General features: G+C 33.5%; 1 protein-coding gene across 7 annotated transcripts in view; it reads right to left on the bottom strand.

The window, feature by feature from the left end:
- cno (adherens junction formation factor afadin) overlaps positions 1-17,539 on the bottom strand; it is a 552,013-nt gene that overhangs the window by 241,934 nt on the left and 292,540 nt on the right. Inside the window, exon 1 of one of the 7 annotated variants that reach the window (XM_069832779.1) lies at positions 1,656-1,923. The exons of the other annotated variants lie outside the window; for them this stretch is intronic. Within the exon in view, the coding sequence (XP_069688880.1) occupies positions 1,656-1,677 (22 nt within the window). The 5' untranslated portion in view covers positions 1,678-1,923. Of the gene's footprint in view, positions 1-1,655; positions 1,924-17,539 lie in introns of those variants that run through there. 7 annotated transcript variants of the gene reach the window in all.

Below are 17,539 nucleotides of genomic sequence, written 5' to 3'. Positions count from 1 at the left end.
TTCTAGATGAATTACTGTTGATAAAATATCTGCACATTTTTTAGAGGAAAAAACTAAAATTGATTCAATCATTTATTATCGTAATACACTGTGCTCTTTTAAACTGACTGAGCATATTAGGAATTAAATCCATGGCTTTCACAATACACGCTAAGAAATGTTTCATATATAACAGTTTTTATCTCGGAAAGGAAGCAAAAATGAGCAGAACTGTATTAAACTTTTTTGTCTCAAATATCTCAAAGAATAACCCCCTGAAATTAATGACATTACTTAGGTTCACCCTGTATATTCAACCACTGCCAATGGAACTAATGTTCATGAACCTAAAGCATGTATTGCTCTTTAGATTTCTTGATGAACAACCTTTAAGAACACAAAAATAACGTTTATAAATATTCCTACAAAATTAAAACAAATTATATTTCTCATTAAAAATTTTCTTAGTAGACTATATGCGTTGTTCCCAAGAATGTTAATTATTTATCATTATATGTAATATTACTATGAATATATAACATTGCCAAATACAAACATAAAAAGGGAAGGAGGAACAGAGGTTTTTTGTTATACCGTCAAAAATATTGCTACAATTTTCGGTCTCGATGTTAGATATTACCAAAACACTATTAGTAAAAAAAAAAAAAAAAACGCATAATTTCGTACAACGATACTTTACAACATGATTTCCTCGAAACATTACTTTCCTTTGATAAATGTTTATTAACATGTCAAACAATATTTCAGTCATTCAGATTGTACGTATGCCGGCGTAGCTAGAAAACTAAAAACTCTTTTTCACTGTTAATGTTTATATCTCATTACAAACAATACTTCATTAACATATTAAGCAATAGCGCCGCCATGCAATAAAAATTTAAAGCAATTCAACGCAATATCAGAACTACCGACTCGTATTCAGGCGATCCCGAGTTCAAACCCCGTGGCCGAGCAATTTGACTGAGATTTTTCATGATTTCCCTCAGTCGCAAAGGCAAATGTCTGATTGGAAATTTACATGCCATGATTCATCACCGCCTCAATCACCAATATCATAAACATTAATCAAAATCTATAATCAGTTACATGAACACAAGCCATCTACAATACACAATATTAACAGGAACGCAACAATAGTGAAAACGACCTACTGGTATACCCACAGATCCTAACACGCGATATGACCACAGATGTTAAAGCGTATATAAATAACCTTAAAGAAAATATATTATCAGAACTAGAACAACATTCTACGTACTATAGAGGATTCCACGTTAAAAAAAAGGGTTGGTTTTATAGGCCTTGCCTAATACATTGTACAAGTTATGTGATAGACGTTTCTGTGGCAACTGGTCATTTGATGGAATAGCCCCATATGCGGAATGCTTTTGTCTTAACGTGAAATCCTCTATACATTCATTGCGTGTGTTACTAAACTTTCATTTGTTTTCACATTGTTGATTCTAAACAAAAGACGAAGAATCCTGTGTAAATCAGGTGTTATGTATCTCACCGCACAAAATAAAAAAAGAAAGGAAATAATATCGTAAAAGTATGAATACGCTCATTTTTATCCTTACACACACAAGCAAAAGCGTGAGACCGGAAATGTTTGAAGACCAACAACAACAATAAAGTAATTGCGTAAGACTTACGTCTGATTCCCCAGTCCATCATCGTGAAGCTGTTGATTCAGTAGTCTAAAATCAAGGCTAAGCTGCTATTCAAGGTGTGATATCTGATCCACTGCAAGACGGACTTGATTATTATTCCGTGTGCGCCGGCCAGCCGCTTCACGCTCGGATGGAGACTGTTGTCCTCCCCAGCTCTCGTGGCGAGAGCAACTGCGATTAGTAGGAACTCCGTCTCACGAAATCAGTACTGCCAACGCAACCAGGCAGCGCTGGGAACCACGATGCGGTGGAGAGAACGCATCACGTGGAACACTGGCCCAAACCGGTAAGACACCGAGTTTATAAACACAACGGCCCACGTCACTTACGCCTGGTTTCACCAACGTCAAATTTTGCTTCACAAACGCCAAATTAACAGCTGTTATTTTCCAAACGTCTCTTGAAGATAACAGATTCATTAACGCCCGATAAACGACTGACGATCCGCAACGGCTGTCTAGAGTGGTGATCATGCCATAAGATCAGAGGTTTGTGAGTTCAAACCCGAGAGATACAAAAATCCTACGGAAGTAAATTTACGAAACCTAGCAACAGATTTTAATACAAAATAACACTCTCCATGATTGACACAGGTTTAGGCAAAATTTACGGTTATTTTCCGCCCACGTCAAAGCTAGACGGCAGCATAATAGGTGCATAATAGTTATTTGTACAAATGCGTTTATCAGTTGTCCACAAACAATTTCTATTTAGAATTTTAAGTATTATATAAAATTTAGCGAGGACATGCGTCTTATGTACGAGTCAATAAACAGAATGAATTACAGTCATAGGAAAGACCACTGCATATCAGATACAATTATCGGAAATACGTTATTTATTCATTAATTCATTTATTTATTCACTTATTTATTTACTTATTGTCGGCCTGGGTAGCGTAGTCGGTATAGCGCTGACCTGTGCTCGAGGTTGCGGCCCACGTCGATGGCATTTAAGTTCGCTTAAATGCGACAGGCTCATGTCAGTAGATTTACTGGCATGTAAAAGAACTCCTGCGGGACAAAATTCCGGCACACTGGCGATGCTGATATAACCTCTGCAGTTACGAGCGTCGTTAAATAAACCTTTTTATTTATTTATTTATTTATTTATTTATTTATTTATTTATTTATTTATTTATTTATTTATTTATTCGTTCGCTCATTCATTCATTTGTTCGAATGTGTACCTCTGAAAATGAAAAAGAATACATAAAAAGTCATATAGCCTAACGCCAAAGCCGAATAGAAAATAAGCCTGATGATAAATTTCTCTGTAGGGCATAGATACATAATTTAAAATAAAAAAAACTGATGAAAAAAACATAAAACACAACGACCTTGTCGGCAAAAATGAATGTCAGGTGAAAATAGAGTACCTAATGACTATGTTCTTTAAAATCTGAAGAAAAAAAATCAATAGTAATTGCTGTGAACTATAGAGTGGACATAAAATCTGGGCACATAGACAAAAGCAACTATCCCTTTTCCTAATATTTTCTTTTTCTTTCCTTTTACCCTCTTTTATCTCATCTCTTTCCCCTATATTCCTCATCTCCTTCTCTTCTTTCTCTCTTGCTGTACTTCTCTTTCGTTTTTCATTCTTCTTTCCTTTCTAATCTTGTCTTCGTTTACCATTCTTTATCTCCTTTTCTTCTCCTTTCCACCATTTTCCTTCATCTCATTTTTTTTTTCCTCTTATCCCGTCAGTATATTCACTTCCTTTTCTCCACTATTTCATATTCGCTTTCTTTTACCCTTTGTTTTCCTGATCTACGGTATTATTTATTTTTCTATTCCTTTCTCATCTTACCTTTCCCTATTTCCCCTCTCTTATTTTTCTCTATTCTTTTTCTCCATCTTTGTTCCCAGTTTTTTCTCTTCCCACCCGTCTCTTCTTCCTTTTCTCTTCATCTCCTCTTCTCTGTTTATCTACACTTTATGCTCATGTAGTATAACCCATTTCTAAGAACTACAACGTCACAGTTTCTTATTTTGTGTTACCCACAATTCTTAATAACTAACCACTCCATATCAAGCGAAGCTAGTATGATAGATGTACACTTAACTTGTAACGCAGTACTCTAGTCATTATTCAGAAAAAGAAATATCCAACATCTGTGGCGTTTGACTTCTGTGTAGGTTATACAGGATTTTCGTTTCAAAATAAGTCAGTCCCAACAACTACAAACGTGGACAAATTATTAGCAAAATTGAAGATTTTAAAAATATATTTTTACAAAATATGATTCTTCAATTTAGATACAGTTCACATTTTTGCGTATTTCCAAATTATTAGCAAAATTGAAGATTTGTATTGTATATTTTTAGAAAATTTAACTCTTCAATTTGGACTACTTTTGATATTTTTGCATATTTACAAATTATTAGCAAAACTGAAGGTTTGTATTATATATTTTTACAAAATTCGATTCAATTTGGAATACAGTTGACATCTTGGATATTTCCAAATTATTAGCAAAACTGAAGATTTTTATTTTATAGTTATAAAAAATTTGACTCTTCAATTTAGACTGTAGTTGACATTTTTGCTAATTTATCAATTATTAGCAAAATTGAAGATTTTTATTATATATTTTTACAAAATTTAACTCTTCAATTTAAACTAAAGTTGACATTTTTGCATATTTCTGTCTATTGTAATGATAGAAATATGCAAAATTGTCAACTGTAGTCTAAATTGAAAAGTCAAATTTTCTGAACAGACTTATCATAAAAATCATCAATTTTGTTAATAATTTGTCCACGTCTGTATCTACAGTCAACTCCGGATATAGTGAACCTCTGCGGACTTGCATATTTCGTTCACTATATCCTAGGTTCACTAAATCCAAAGTGTCTCTCTCCTAACCTTAAATGACAGGAATGAATGAAATTGTGAACAAGAAAATAAAATACTATACAGTAATTAAAATATTTCATTTTTGTGGAATGGATTACACTGTATACTGTTACTCACAGCTGATTTATTTACACTATGCTGTCGACCCACGTCCGCTTGCGAAAGACCACGTTCAATGTCATTTACAATATTCACCTTATCTTCCAAAGAAAACACTTCACGCTTCGACATTTTTATACAGTACATTCACTGTTGGAACACTAGAAACAGACTGATCAGGTAGAAAAATGCTGTTATGGTGTGACTGCGTACTCAGCCTTGGAATTTCCCAGGTCACTCAATGGAAACTGGGAGGGGGTTGATGGAATTTGAAGGCCATCGAATCTTACCTTAATTTATGGTCTGGACATAATGTCCGTCCCCTTTTAATAAAAGAAGGCAATTTTATTTTCCGTTGTTTCGATGCTATCCGACATAATGGAAATGTTTCTGAGAACAAAAGGCAACCCTTTGACGGTGAAGGATTAGAAATAACAGTAGAATAGTGTGCCTGAGAACAGTGTGACTGCGTACTCAACCTTGGAATTTCCCAGGTCACTCAATGGAAACTGGGAGGGGGTTGATGGAATTTAAAGGCCATTGGAATCTTACCTTAATTTATGGTCTGGACATAATGTCCATCCCCTTTTAATAAAAGAAGGCAATTTTATTTTCCGTTGTTTCGATGCTATCCGACATAATGGAAATGTTTCTGAGAACAAAAGGCAACCCTTTGACGGTGGAGGATTAGAAATAACAGTAGAATAGTGTGCCTGAGAACACAATCCTTAGATGGTGGAGTGAGGCAAGGTCGTCACGCGTTGCCTGGATTTACAGTACACCTCATTGTCTAGGAATCACTAATCCTACCTTTGTCCTTTGACTGAAGGAGTGAGAAATTTAGAATGTTGTTCTCAACATTCATTCAATGTTATACAAGAAGATCTGACTTCAAATAAGAATTTGTCAGGATACAACACTTGTTACTTCAATTTTTAAGGTTCACTATAACCGAAGCGAGGGTTCACTATAAACGGAATGTACTTTTTAAGCGGGTCGGGAAAACGATTTAGATTCGCTATAGCCGAATGTTCACTATATCTACAGTTGACTGTATTTATAGTAAATTCGAATTAAACAAATATACGTATATTTAGCCTATGTATATAGGCCTTAGCTCCATTCACTCAAGTACAGAATGTACAGATTTCCAGAGGCCAGGTGTAAGTGGGAAAGAACATTTTAATGTTTCCTAGTTCACGTGATTTTTGTTTTAAGTTTATATAAATTTATGCTCGACCATGTCGAAATGTAGTAATTATACACCTGGTAGCAGACCTTTAATGCATGTCATTAAAGTACACCTACTCATTAAAGGTCAGGTCTTTCAGCCAATGACGACTCAGGTTACAACTGTTCAGCCAATGACAGGTCAGCTTTCTACCGTTATAAAACCGCAAGTATCGATTATTCTCGGATATGCAATCGAAAGAGAATTAGCGAAAAGTCACGGAGGCTGGAAATCCAATACTGTCGCAGAAGGATATGTTCTGTTACTATAATAATTAGCGTTAATTGTAAATAATATTCAAATAAATTCAATTTGTCATCTCGTTTTTCAATGTCTAATTTAATTTCAATGTTATCTCTGTAGGTTCTTATGGCCTAGCAAGGTCAATGTGGACATCTGTTCCTCGGAAAAAATCAATACTTTCGCGTCTGCGCACATCTCACAACATACGGGACATTGCTCAAAAATTAATAATATCAAGTCAGAAATATGGTCGAGCATAAAAAGTCGTATGAAACTCGCCTATAATGGTAATTAAGAAGCTCGTATGAAAATTATGAAACTCGCTTGCGCTCGTTTCATAAATATCCATACTCACTTCTTAATTACCTTCATTACAGGCTCGTTGCATAATGTACTATTATAGAATTATATTGGGTTTATTGTTTTATTTTCAAATATAAATGTAACTTTAAATATATTTTGCTGCCGCACTATTTCGCGGAATAATGTGCGTCCAACGCTGGCAATCTCAAATAGCAAAACGACTCGTCGAGACACGCCACGCGCTTCTTGTTTACAAACGGACAGAATTTACACTGGCAAGACTATACAACGAACGACGAGCGAGCAAATGACAGGAATGTAAATACGAAGCCCAAAAAAGATCTACTCTCTTGCACTCAGGAACAGCTGTAGTGGTTTCCTGTACAGTGACGTCACACAGATGAAATGGAGTTCTCCACCCACGTGGAATGCTCAATTTTTTGCACCTATTTGCCTTTTAAATCAGTAAAGAAGTAAAGTTTAAAGGTTTAGAAACTTACTATGAGATTATCATATTTCACATCAGAATAACCCACTTTCAGCGGAAAAAAAAAACAAATGCATGCATATTCCCCATTTCAATAAAATCAATGTATATTTTTATCAACACTCAAATGTTTCTCATCTTCAATTAATGGGCCTACCTACACGGTATGAAAGACGATATTTTCCTTTCAAGGGATCTATTATCGTAACGTCGATGTATTAAAAATTATGCAAATAAAAGATTAGACAACAAAAAATCAACAATAACAATTAGAAATCAAGCCTTACTTTCAAATTTTTATTTAGCAAATTACCATCCCATGAGCGAAATCAATAAAGTTCATTAATATACAATAAAATATTTTTAAACTGAAATAATAATATAACTTAACTAGGAATTTAAGTGTAAAAATAAACATTAGCGGGTCCGACAAGTTCACAATACGTTCTTTTGTTTTATTTATCGAAGTCCCCTAAAAAAAACTGAGATTTCTAATGAACGCTTGTGTGTGTAAAATTAATATCTGGATAGTTGGGAGGCAGGAGGGAAAAAGACCTTTAGGGAGGCCGAGATGTAGATGGGAAGATAATATTAAAATGGATTTCAGGGAGGTGGGATATGATGATAGAGAATGGATTAATCTTGCTCAGAATAGAGAACAATGGCGGGCTTATGTGAGGGCGGCAATGAACCTCCGGGTTCCTTAAAAGCCAGTAAGTAAGTATTATTATTAGCCTATTGTTATTATTATTAATATTATTATTATTAGTATTATAATTATTATTTGTATTTTTTATTAATTGTGTTTATTAATTGTCATTATTGAGTGTAATTAGTTACCATTGCCACCGGGTATACATACATACATACATACATACATACATACATACATACATACATACATACAGTCCACATCTGTGGAGTAACGGTCAGCGCGTCTGGCCGCGAAACCAGGTGGCCCGGGTTCGAATCCCGGTCGGGGCAAGTTATCTGGTTGAGGTTTTTTTCCGGAGTTTTCCCTCAACCTAATACGAGCAAATGCTGGTGCTGGACCCCGGACTCATTTCACCGGCATTATCACCTTCATTTCATTCAGACGCTGAATAATCTAGATGTTGATACAGCGTCGTAAAATAACCCAATAAAATAAAATACATACAAAAATGTGTTGTCTCCTTTGAGATGGGCCGTCATCTAATACCTCCGTCTTATGTCAGGTCGAAAAACACTCCCCCCCCCCCCAAAAAAAAAGGACGAGTTAAAGGGAGAGAATCGTTTTGCTTTTGTGGAAAACGAACTGATTAAAAAAAATAAATACATATAATAGGTGAAACAATGTAATAGGCCTACATAGAATTTAATGTGCATTTATTGCTTCGTCAGGCGCTGTAACGCAATTTCTGAAGCTCTGGAGGACAAGGTTTTTAAATGACACTACATTTTAATTGTAATTTCCCACAACTTTACTTTTTGGCTTTATTTTTAAAAAGGCAATTATGTATTCTGATTTTATTAATGTTACATGTATGATATGTGAAACATACATTCTTTATTCTATTAAGAATCTTTTCTCTGGAGTAGAAATTTATTTTGTTGCATTTGAAAAATACCCCTCCCTATTTCTATAAAAGTACCTCTAAAATGCATTTTTAAAATGTAATCATTTATCTAAAGAAATGTTGAAAGCCAATATCAAAATTCATTACGCTCCAGATATTTTAAAGAATGTGCTTTTATTCAAGAGTAAATTGTCGAGGTATTTTTTTTCTCTTGTGCGGAGGACGGACCCGAAGACTTACACTGCAGTCTGAGGCTTATTGTGCTTAACACTCTTGTTCTATGAACGATTGTGTAGCCGAACGGCCGCGGTCTTGTACAAGTACATCAGGTCGCACCGTGAACTTAACTTTGGGTATGGTATGGATGGTGATATGTAAATGAATAATGGCGAAATGAGTCCGAGGTCAAACGCCGAAAGTTACACAGAAATGATGCTTCAATTCGTTGAGGAAAAACTCCAGAAAAAAAAACCAACCAGAATTTGAACCCGGGCCCACTCGTTTCACGGTCAGACAGCGGTGGATCAAATCGGTTTTGAATTTATCTTTAAAAATTGCTGAGATAAATATCCATTTGAATGAATTACTGTATTCTGGTACTTTTTCATTTCTTTCAAAAACTAATTTTGAATTTAAGTTGTTGCAGTAATGTTATTTCTATATACAGCAAATGAAAAATTCGCATAAATTATAGGGGGGGGGGGATTAAAATTATATCATCCTCTCCCATTAAGGGCTATGAAAGCGCTTAGGACATCTGTTAAACGAGACTCATGTCTTACATATTTCTATTTCCTTTTATTTTATCCATTTTTGTGTAAATCTTTAAGTGAAAAAGTTCATCTGTCATAGAAGTTACATTTATGGCGCCACCGTTTTGACCTAAATACATCTATACGGATGCGTCATTTGGCAAGGCCAGCATATCGTAACGAAAAAGTGCAAGACATACGTATAAATGCAGCGGACCGCGCAGAAAACGATTTTCTAAACAGTTGAATAACTCGCGACACGTTAAAAACGGTTAGGAAAGGGGAAAAAAACCTGATATATGCGAAATAATGACAGGATGGAAGTATGAAATCATTATTATTATTATTATTATTATTATTATTATTATTATTATTACTAGCCGTACCCGTGCGCTCCGCTGCACCTATTAGAAATAAATATAAAGTAATTACATAATTAAAATAGGACGTTTGATCCAGGGAACAACTTTTACAATAGCGCAAGATAATCTGCTTCGCTCATTACGCAATTTTTTTTGCACTGCATTTATTGCACATATATTTTATGCATTTTAACACGATTCAATTGAGCATAGTTAAAATCTGAATTATAAAATAATGGATTGCTAAGCTAACGTACTATTACTGCATACTAAATCAATACACTCTCGTTGTTCGTTAATTCTCTGAGATTAAAATGAGTGTACATAAATATTATTTTAAGAAATACAGAAAAAGAATGTACAAAATAGCCTATCAAATTTTCTGTGCATAAGAAGCTATTTTAATCTTACCTGTCCTCGATTTACTCAGACGTTACTGTAATAACATTATAGCATTATGTCCATCTAGAGAAACTACACTTTCCAATGGTGAAATAATAATTAATTATACAAATCGGTTAATTTAGCTTCTGATATTACTTCATACAAACACAGAAACATTCTTTGTAGGCTATTTTAATAGCTTTCGATTGTTGATGTCCAAGGCCCCTGTTTCGATTGTTGTTGTCCAAGGCCCCTTATAGACGAAGTCATTTGTTCTTAATTCATTGCACCGTCTTAGATGGCGTTATTTTAATTTTAAAACTCATTTATCTCATTAAATATCAGTCCTATCAAAATTTTGTAAAGAATAAAACTTATCGGAAATCATTTTTAAAGAAACTTTTGTTATGTAACATTTTTCACAAAAATCAATAATAAACAAGATATTTCGATTTATTTAATTCAGGCCCCCTTATTATCCCCCTTTTAAATAAAGTATTTTGAATGCCATATAGCCTAAAATCTAAGTTACAACGAACTTAATTTATATTCCAATTTTCATGTAAATCGGTTCAGCCATTATCGCGTGAAAAGGTAACAAACATACAGACAGACATACAAACAAAAATTTCAAAAATGCGATTTTCGGTTTCAGGGTGGTTAATTATATCCAGGGGAAAAACCTATTAAGTCCAAAATTATCAATTTTTTGTTTTGGATGCCATGTAATACCTCAGGCAATAGAGATTTCAGTGGTTTAATTGTACAGAGTAAAAACTTGATTAAGCCAGAAATATTTGAAAAATGATAACTCAGAAACAATAGAATGTAATGGACCTTGAAACTTTAAACTTGCTCTCCTGTAAAAACAGTAAAATGTGACTTAGCACGTTCTTCCCTTGGAAAATCGAATATTACCAGAAAAATTTCGGCTACAGATTTATTATTAGTATAGATTATTATTATTATTATTATTATTATTATTATTATCATCACTATTATTATTATTATTATTATTATTATTATTATTATTATTATTATTATTATTATGGTTGTTGTAGGCGTGTATCGCCGCAAAAAGCTCTAAATCTATTTCTGAAAGCACAGTACTGTACTGCCTCTTTATAATTCTTATGACAAAGCAAAACAATTTTTCCTATATTGCAATTATAATAGTAAAATAATCACATTTTAAACTACAGAAACAATCCGGAGGCGATAAACTGACGATGCAGTGACAAGCTGACAGCGAAATAGACCGCGACGCACAAGGTACACCCGCCATACAATGATTCAATCCCTAAATCCCACAAGACTGATAGGAATCAATGCATAATCTCACATACAAGAGACTGTAGAGACTGTACACCGAAGGGTTGGTTGGTCAAGACAAAGACGTAGCACCATTGCCATCGGAGAGATACAAATCCGGAACTCGATCCCAGGTCCGCTGTATGATAACAGCAGTGTTCATCGCCTGGATTATCCGCTTTACGCTCGGATGGATATCGAAGCTTTGAAAATAGCGTGAATGGCAGAAATGGGCGTGGTCCAATATGCTGAACATTGCCACATTCAGGTAGTGACGAAATCACGAGAAAAACTATCTCTGTGCTTTACAATTGTAGGCCTATATGCTTGTGAATTCTCTGGGACAATGGAACACAACGTTCTGTGGAAATCTCTCAAGAAATGTCTGATTATAAAGCGAATATAAGTAAACATAAATTGTTAAGTATATGTATATTATCATTTTGGACTTATTATAGTGATTACCTTTACAATATATCCCTGGAAACGAAGTGGGTATTCACAAATGATGACACGAGATCGTAATTTTAATTATTTACTTAATATAGCTTGTGAATAACAAACGATAACACAGATAGTAACATGCAAAACATAACTGTAATCTTTTTATTTGACGTTCTTATAAAATTACAGAGAATATCCACAGACGATAAGATGATAACTATAATTCTAATTCATTACTTAGTCAAACGTTCCGTTTGCACTACATTGACTATTCAGAGAATATGAAATGATAATGTAATATTGCAATTTCTCACTTAACGTTCTTTTTATACCAAAGAAGCTATACACAGGTGATAACACAATAATTGTAATATTGTATCTCTTATTTTTATGTTCCTTTTGAATTAGACACGTTATACATAGACGATAACGTAACTGTAATGAATTGGATTCTTCATTTCAAATTCCTTTCAAATTACAGAACCTAATCACAAACGAAAAGATGCGTAGATTTGGACTTTTTTTATTTCACGTTTTTTTTAAACTACAGAGGTTATTCAGAGACAAAAAGATAAGTAATTCTTTCTTTAACATTCCTTTTAAGCTACAAAGGCTATTCAGGGACGAAAAGATAATTCATTTCATGCTCCTTTTAAACTAAAGACGCTATTCAGAGACGAAAATATAAGTAATTCATTTCACGTTCCATTTAAACTGCAGAGGCTATTCTCAAACGAAGAGATAACTGAAATTATAATTCTTCCTCAAACTACAGACGCTATTCACAAATGAAAAGAAAACTGAAATTGTAATTCATTTCATGTTCCTTTTAAATTGCACAGGTATTCAGAAACGAAAACATAATTTAAACTGTAATCATTTATTTCACGTTCCTTTTCAACTATAGAAGCTATTCAGAGACGAAAAGATTTATTGAACCTGTAATTCTTCATTTCACGTTCCTTATAAACTTCAGAGGCTATTCAGAGACGAGAAGGTAACTGAAATTTTAATTCTTCATTTCACGTTCCTTTTAAACTACAGAGGTTATTCTCAAATCAAAAGATAATTGAATTTGTAATTATTCATTTTACGTCCCTTTCAAAATACATAGCTTATTCAGAGACGAAAAGGTTTTATTGAAATTGTAATTCTTCATTCAAGGTTCCTTTTAAACTACAGAGTCTATTGAGAGACAAAAAGATAACTGATATCGTAATTCATTTCACGTTCCTTTCAAACTACAGAGACTATTCGGGAACGAAAAGATATAATTGAAACTATAATTTTTTTCATTTCACGTTCCTTTTAAACTACAGAGGCTATTTACGAACGAAAATATAGGCCTATAATTGAAACTATAATTTTTCATTTCACCTTCCTTTTAAACTACAGAGGCTATTAGGGAACGAAAAGATATAACTGAAACTATAATTCTTCATTTCACGTTTCTTTTAAACTACACAGGCTATTCAGGAACGAAAAGATATAATTGACACTATATTTTTTTTTTCATTTCACGTTCCTTTTAAACTACAGAGGCTATTCAGGAATGAAAATATATACTGTAATTGAAACTATAATTTTTCATTTCACGTTCCTTTTAAACTACAGAGGCTATTCAGGAACGAAAAGATATAATTGAAACTATAATTCTTCATTTTACGTTCCTTTTAAACTACACAGGCTATTCAGGAACGAAAAGATATATTTGAAACTATATATATTTTTTTTTCATTTCACGTTCCTTTTAAACTAGAGAGGCTATTCAGGAACAAAAAGATATAATTGAAACTATAATTCTTCATTTCACGTTCCTTTTAAACTACAGAGGCTATTTAGGAACGAAAAGATATAACTGAAACTATAATTTTTCATTTCACGCTCTTTTTAAACTACAGAGGCTATTCAGGAACGAAAATATATACTGTAATTGAAACTATAATTTTTTATTTCACGTTCCTTTTAAACTACAGAGGCTATTTAGGAACGAAAAGATATAACTGAAACTATAATTCTTCATTTCACGTTCCTTTTAAACTACACAGGCTATTTAGGAACGAAAAGATATAACTGAAACTATAATTCTTCATTTCACGTTCCTTTTAAACTACAGAGGCTATTTAGGAACGAAAAGATATAACTGAAACTATAATTTTTCATTTCACGCTCTTTTTAAACTACAGAGGCTATTCAGGAACGAAAATATATACTGTAATTGAAACTATAATTTTTTATTTCACGTTCCTTTTAAACTACAGAGGCTATTTAGGAACGAAAAGATATAACTGAAACTATAATTCTTCATTTCACGTTCCTTTTAAACTACACAGGCTATTCAGGAACGAAAGATATAACTGAGACTATATTTTTTTTCATTTCACGTTCCTTTTAAACTACAGAGGCTATTCAGAAACGAAAAGATATAACTGAAACTATAATTTTTCGTTTCACGTTCCTTACCTTGTAGTGTAATTCGTAAATTTGTAGTGTTTTTGTAACGCAGCCTTTACTCCTGGTTGAGTGTTAGAGAAGGCCGTATGGCCTTAACTCTGCCAGGTTAAATAAATCATTATTATTATTATTATTATTATTATTATTATTATTATTATTAAACTAAACAGGCTATTCAGGAACGAAAAGATATAATTTAAACGGTAATTTTTCATTTCACGTTCCTTTTAAACTACAGAGGCTATTTAGGAACGAAAAGATATAATTGAAACTATAATTTTTCATTTCACGTTCTTTTTAAACTACAGAGGTTATTCAGGAACGAAAAGATATAATTGAAACTATAATTCATTTCACGTTCCTTTTAAACTACTGTCCCTTTTACAGTACAGAAGTTATTCAGAGACGATGAGACAGAGCTAATAGACTTAATTGCAATTCTTCATTTAACGCTCATGTTGAAGGCAAAAGCTATTCACGGAGTAAATTTAAATTGTAATTTATTTAACGACGCCCGCAACTGCCGAGGTTATATCAGCGTCGCCGGTGTGCCAGAATTTTGTCCCGCAGGAGTTCTTTTACATGACACTAAATTTACTGACATGATCCTGTCGCATTTAAGCAGGATTAAATGCCATCGACCTGGCCGGGATCGAACCCGCAACCTCGGATACAGAAAGCCAGCGCTTACTGCCTGCGCCACACAGGGACTTCACGGAGAGCAGCGATCAAAATGGAAGAGGCATGTAATAAGATCAAGTGATAATAATTTACCCATCAAAAGAATTCTAACAGCGACAGCCGAGAAGATAAGAGCGAAAGTAGCATGTAAGGTCAGACGTGAGGATTGAATAATTGAAGATACAAAACTCCTGGGTAAATCTAATTACAGGTCATTAGCAAAAGACACAGAAACATGGTGGAAGGTTCAGAGAAATTCCATGGCCCAAAGAGGGATGATGATGATGATGATGATGATGATGATGATGATGATGATTATGGTTAATCAGTGATCAGAGACGATGAATAGATAACTGCAAGTGTAAAACTTCATTGAGCCCCACTTTCGAAATACAGACGGCATTTAGAGATGTGATGAAATGAGAACAGAAAGGTCCTAAGTAGTCAGAAAGTCGTTTCTCTTCACCACAAATCCACTTGAATTATGCAAGATATTTACGCATCAGAGGAAGCTGGTTGGCAATGCACAACGTAGGAAATGAAGTTACGCAAATGCCTCTCCGCTTAATGTTACTGGATGTCATGAACAGGCCTCGAGATAATGGAATCAGCGGAAAACTTGTTAAGAACTTAAATATACAACTAACTTCTCCTTAGGAGTCGTAAGCGTTAGTCTGGGCTCGAGTAATTAAAACAGTTCACTGCTTTCTTAGCCCCCAGCTTGTAAACCTTCAACTCTATATCAAGGAAAGCGTTTAAGCATTAAAACGCTGTTGACGGTTTTTTGACCATACAGTGAATAAAATAAATTAAAATATATTTCTGTCGAGCCAGTCGCAACTAATTCAACGGTTTTGCATTGTACTGGACTGCAATTCGATATGAAGCAGGTCCTGTTACATATTTTGTTGGACAAAGTACGATGGAATTGGTGATAACGACATGGTATTTCACGAAATGAGGACGTGGATTCACCATATATTACCTGACATTCGCTTTATGGTTAGGGAAAACTTAACTAGATAATCAGCCCAAGCGGGAATCAAATCGGCAGGCAAGCGCCTCAACCGACTGAGCTATGCCGGTGGCTCACTGTCATCTCATCCTCTCCTAATAACGTCTGTAGTTGGAAAGGGACGTTAAACAAAAAATCTTTGAATAATATCTGTAATTTAAAAGGAATGTTAAATGAAGAATTATACTTAACATCTTATCGTTTCTGAACAGACTCTGTAAGCCTAATTTAAAAAAAAGCGAGTGAAATAGTCTCTGTAATTTAAAAGGAACGTCAAATGAAGAATTACATTTATCATCTCATAGTCTCTGAATAGTCTCTGTAATTTAAAAGTAACATCAAATGAAGAATTGCATTTACAATATAACAGTCTCTATAAATTAAAAGAAACGTCAGCGTCAAATGAAGAATTACATTTATCGTCTTACAATCTCTGTAAATTAAAAGAAGCGTCAAATGAAGAATTAAGTACATTTATCAGCTCATCGTCTCTGAACAGTCTGTAAATTAAAAGAATCGTAAAATGAAGAATTACAATAATTGCATCTATAATCTCATCGTCCCTGAACAGTATGTAAATTAAAAGAATCGTCAAATGAAGAATTAAGTACATCTATCATCTCATCGTCCCTGAACAGTCTGTAAATTAAAAGAATCGTCAAATGAAGAATTAAGTACATCTATCATCTCATCGTCCCTGAACAGTCTGTAAATTAAAAGAATCGTCAAATGAAGAATTAAGTACATCTATCATCTCATCGTCCCTGAACAGTCTGTAAATTAAAAGAATCGTCAAATGAAGAATTAAGTACATCTATCATCTATAATCTCATCGTCCCTGAACAGCATGTAAATTAAAAGAATCGTCAAATGAAGAATTACACTTATCATCTCATAGTATAGGCCTATGAAGTCTCTGTAAATTAAAAGAGACGTCAAATGAAGAATTACATTTATCATCTCATCGTCTCTGAACAGTCTATAATTTAAAAAGAACGTCAAACGAAATTCCATTACAACTGTCATCTCATCGTCTCTGAATAGTCCCTGTAATTTAAAAGAAATGTCAAATGAATTTCAATTACAATTGCCATCTCAGCGTCTCTGAAAGAGTCTTTGGAATATAAAAGGAACGTCAAATGAAGAATTACATTTATCGTCTCTGAACAGTCTCTGTAATTTAAAAGGAAAGTCAAATGCAGAAATTCAGTTATAATATTGTCATCTCATAACAGTTTCTGAATAGATTCTGATGTTTAAAAGTAACATCAATTGAAGAATTAGTTATTATCTCATCGTCGTCTATAAATAGCCTCTGTAATTTAAAAGGAATGTAAAATGAAATGTAATTACAATTATCATCTCATTGTCTCTTAATAGTCTCTGCAATTTAAAAATTAACGTTAATTAAAAATTACAATCATCATCTCACCATTGTTTATAAATAACCTCAATAATTTCAAAGGTACGTGGAATAAAAGAAAATAAATTACAATTATCATCTTTCATTCCTCTCAACAGTCTTTGAATTACAATTGCATATTATCATCTCATATTCTCTGAACACACTTTATTATTTTAGGGAGATTCAATGAAGAATTGCAAATTTATTATAATACCATCGTCTTTGAACAGTCTGTAATTTAAAAATAATATCAAATGAAGAATTGCAATTACAA

This window comes from Periplaneta americana, chromosome 8 (assembly GCF_040183065.1).
Source record: "Periplaneta americana isolate PAMFEO1 chromosome 8, P.americana_PAMFEO1_priV1, whole genome shotgun sequence".
NCBI classification, from domain to species: Eukaryota; Metazoa; Arthropoda; class Insecta; order Blattodea; family Blattidae; genus Periplaneta; species Periplaneta americana.
This window is presented reverse-complemented; position numbering and strand designations above follow the sequence as displayed.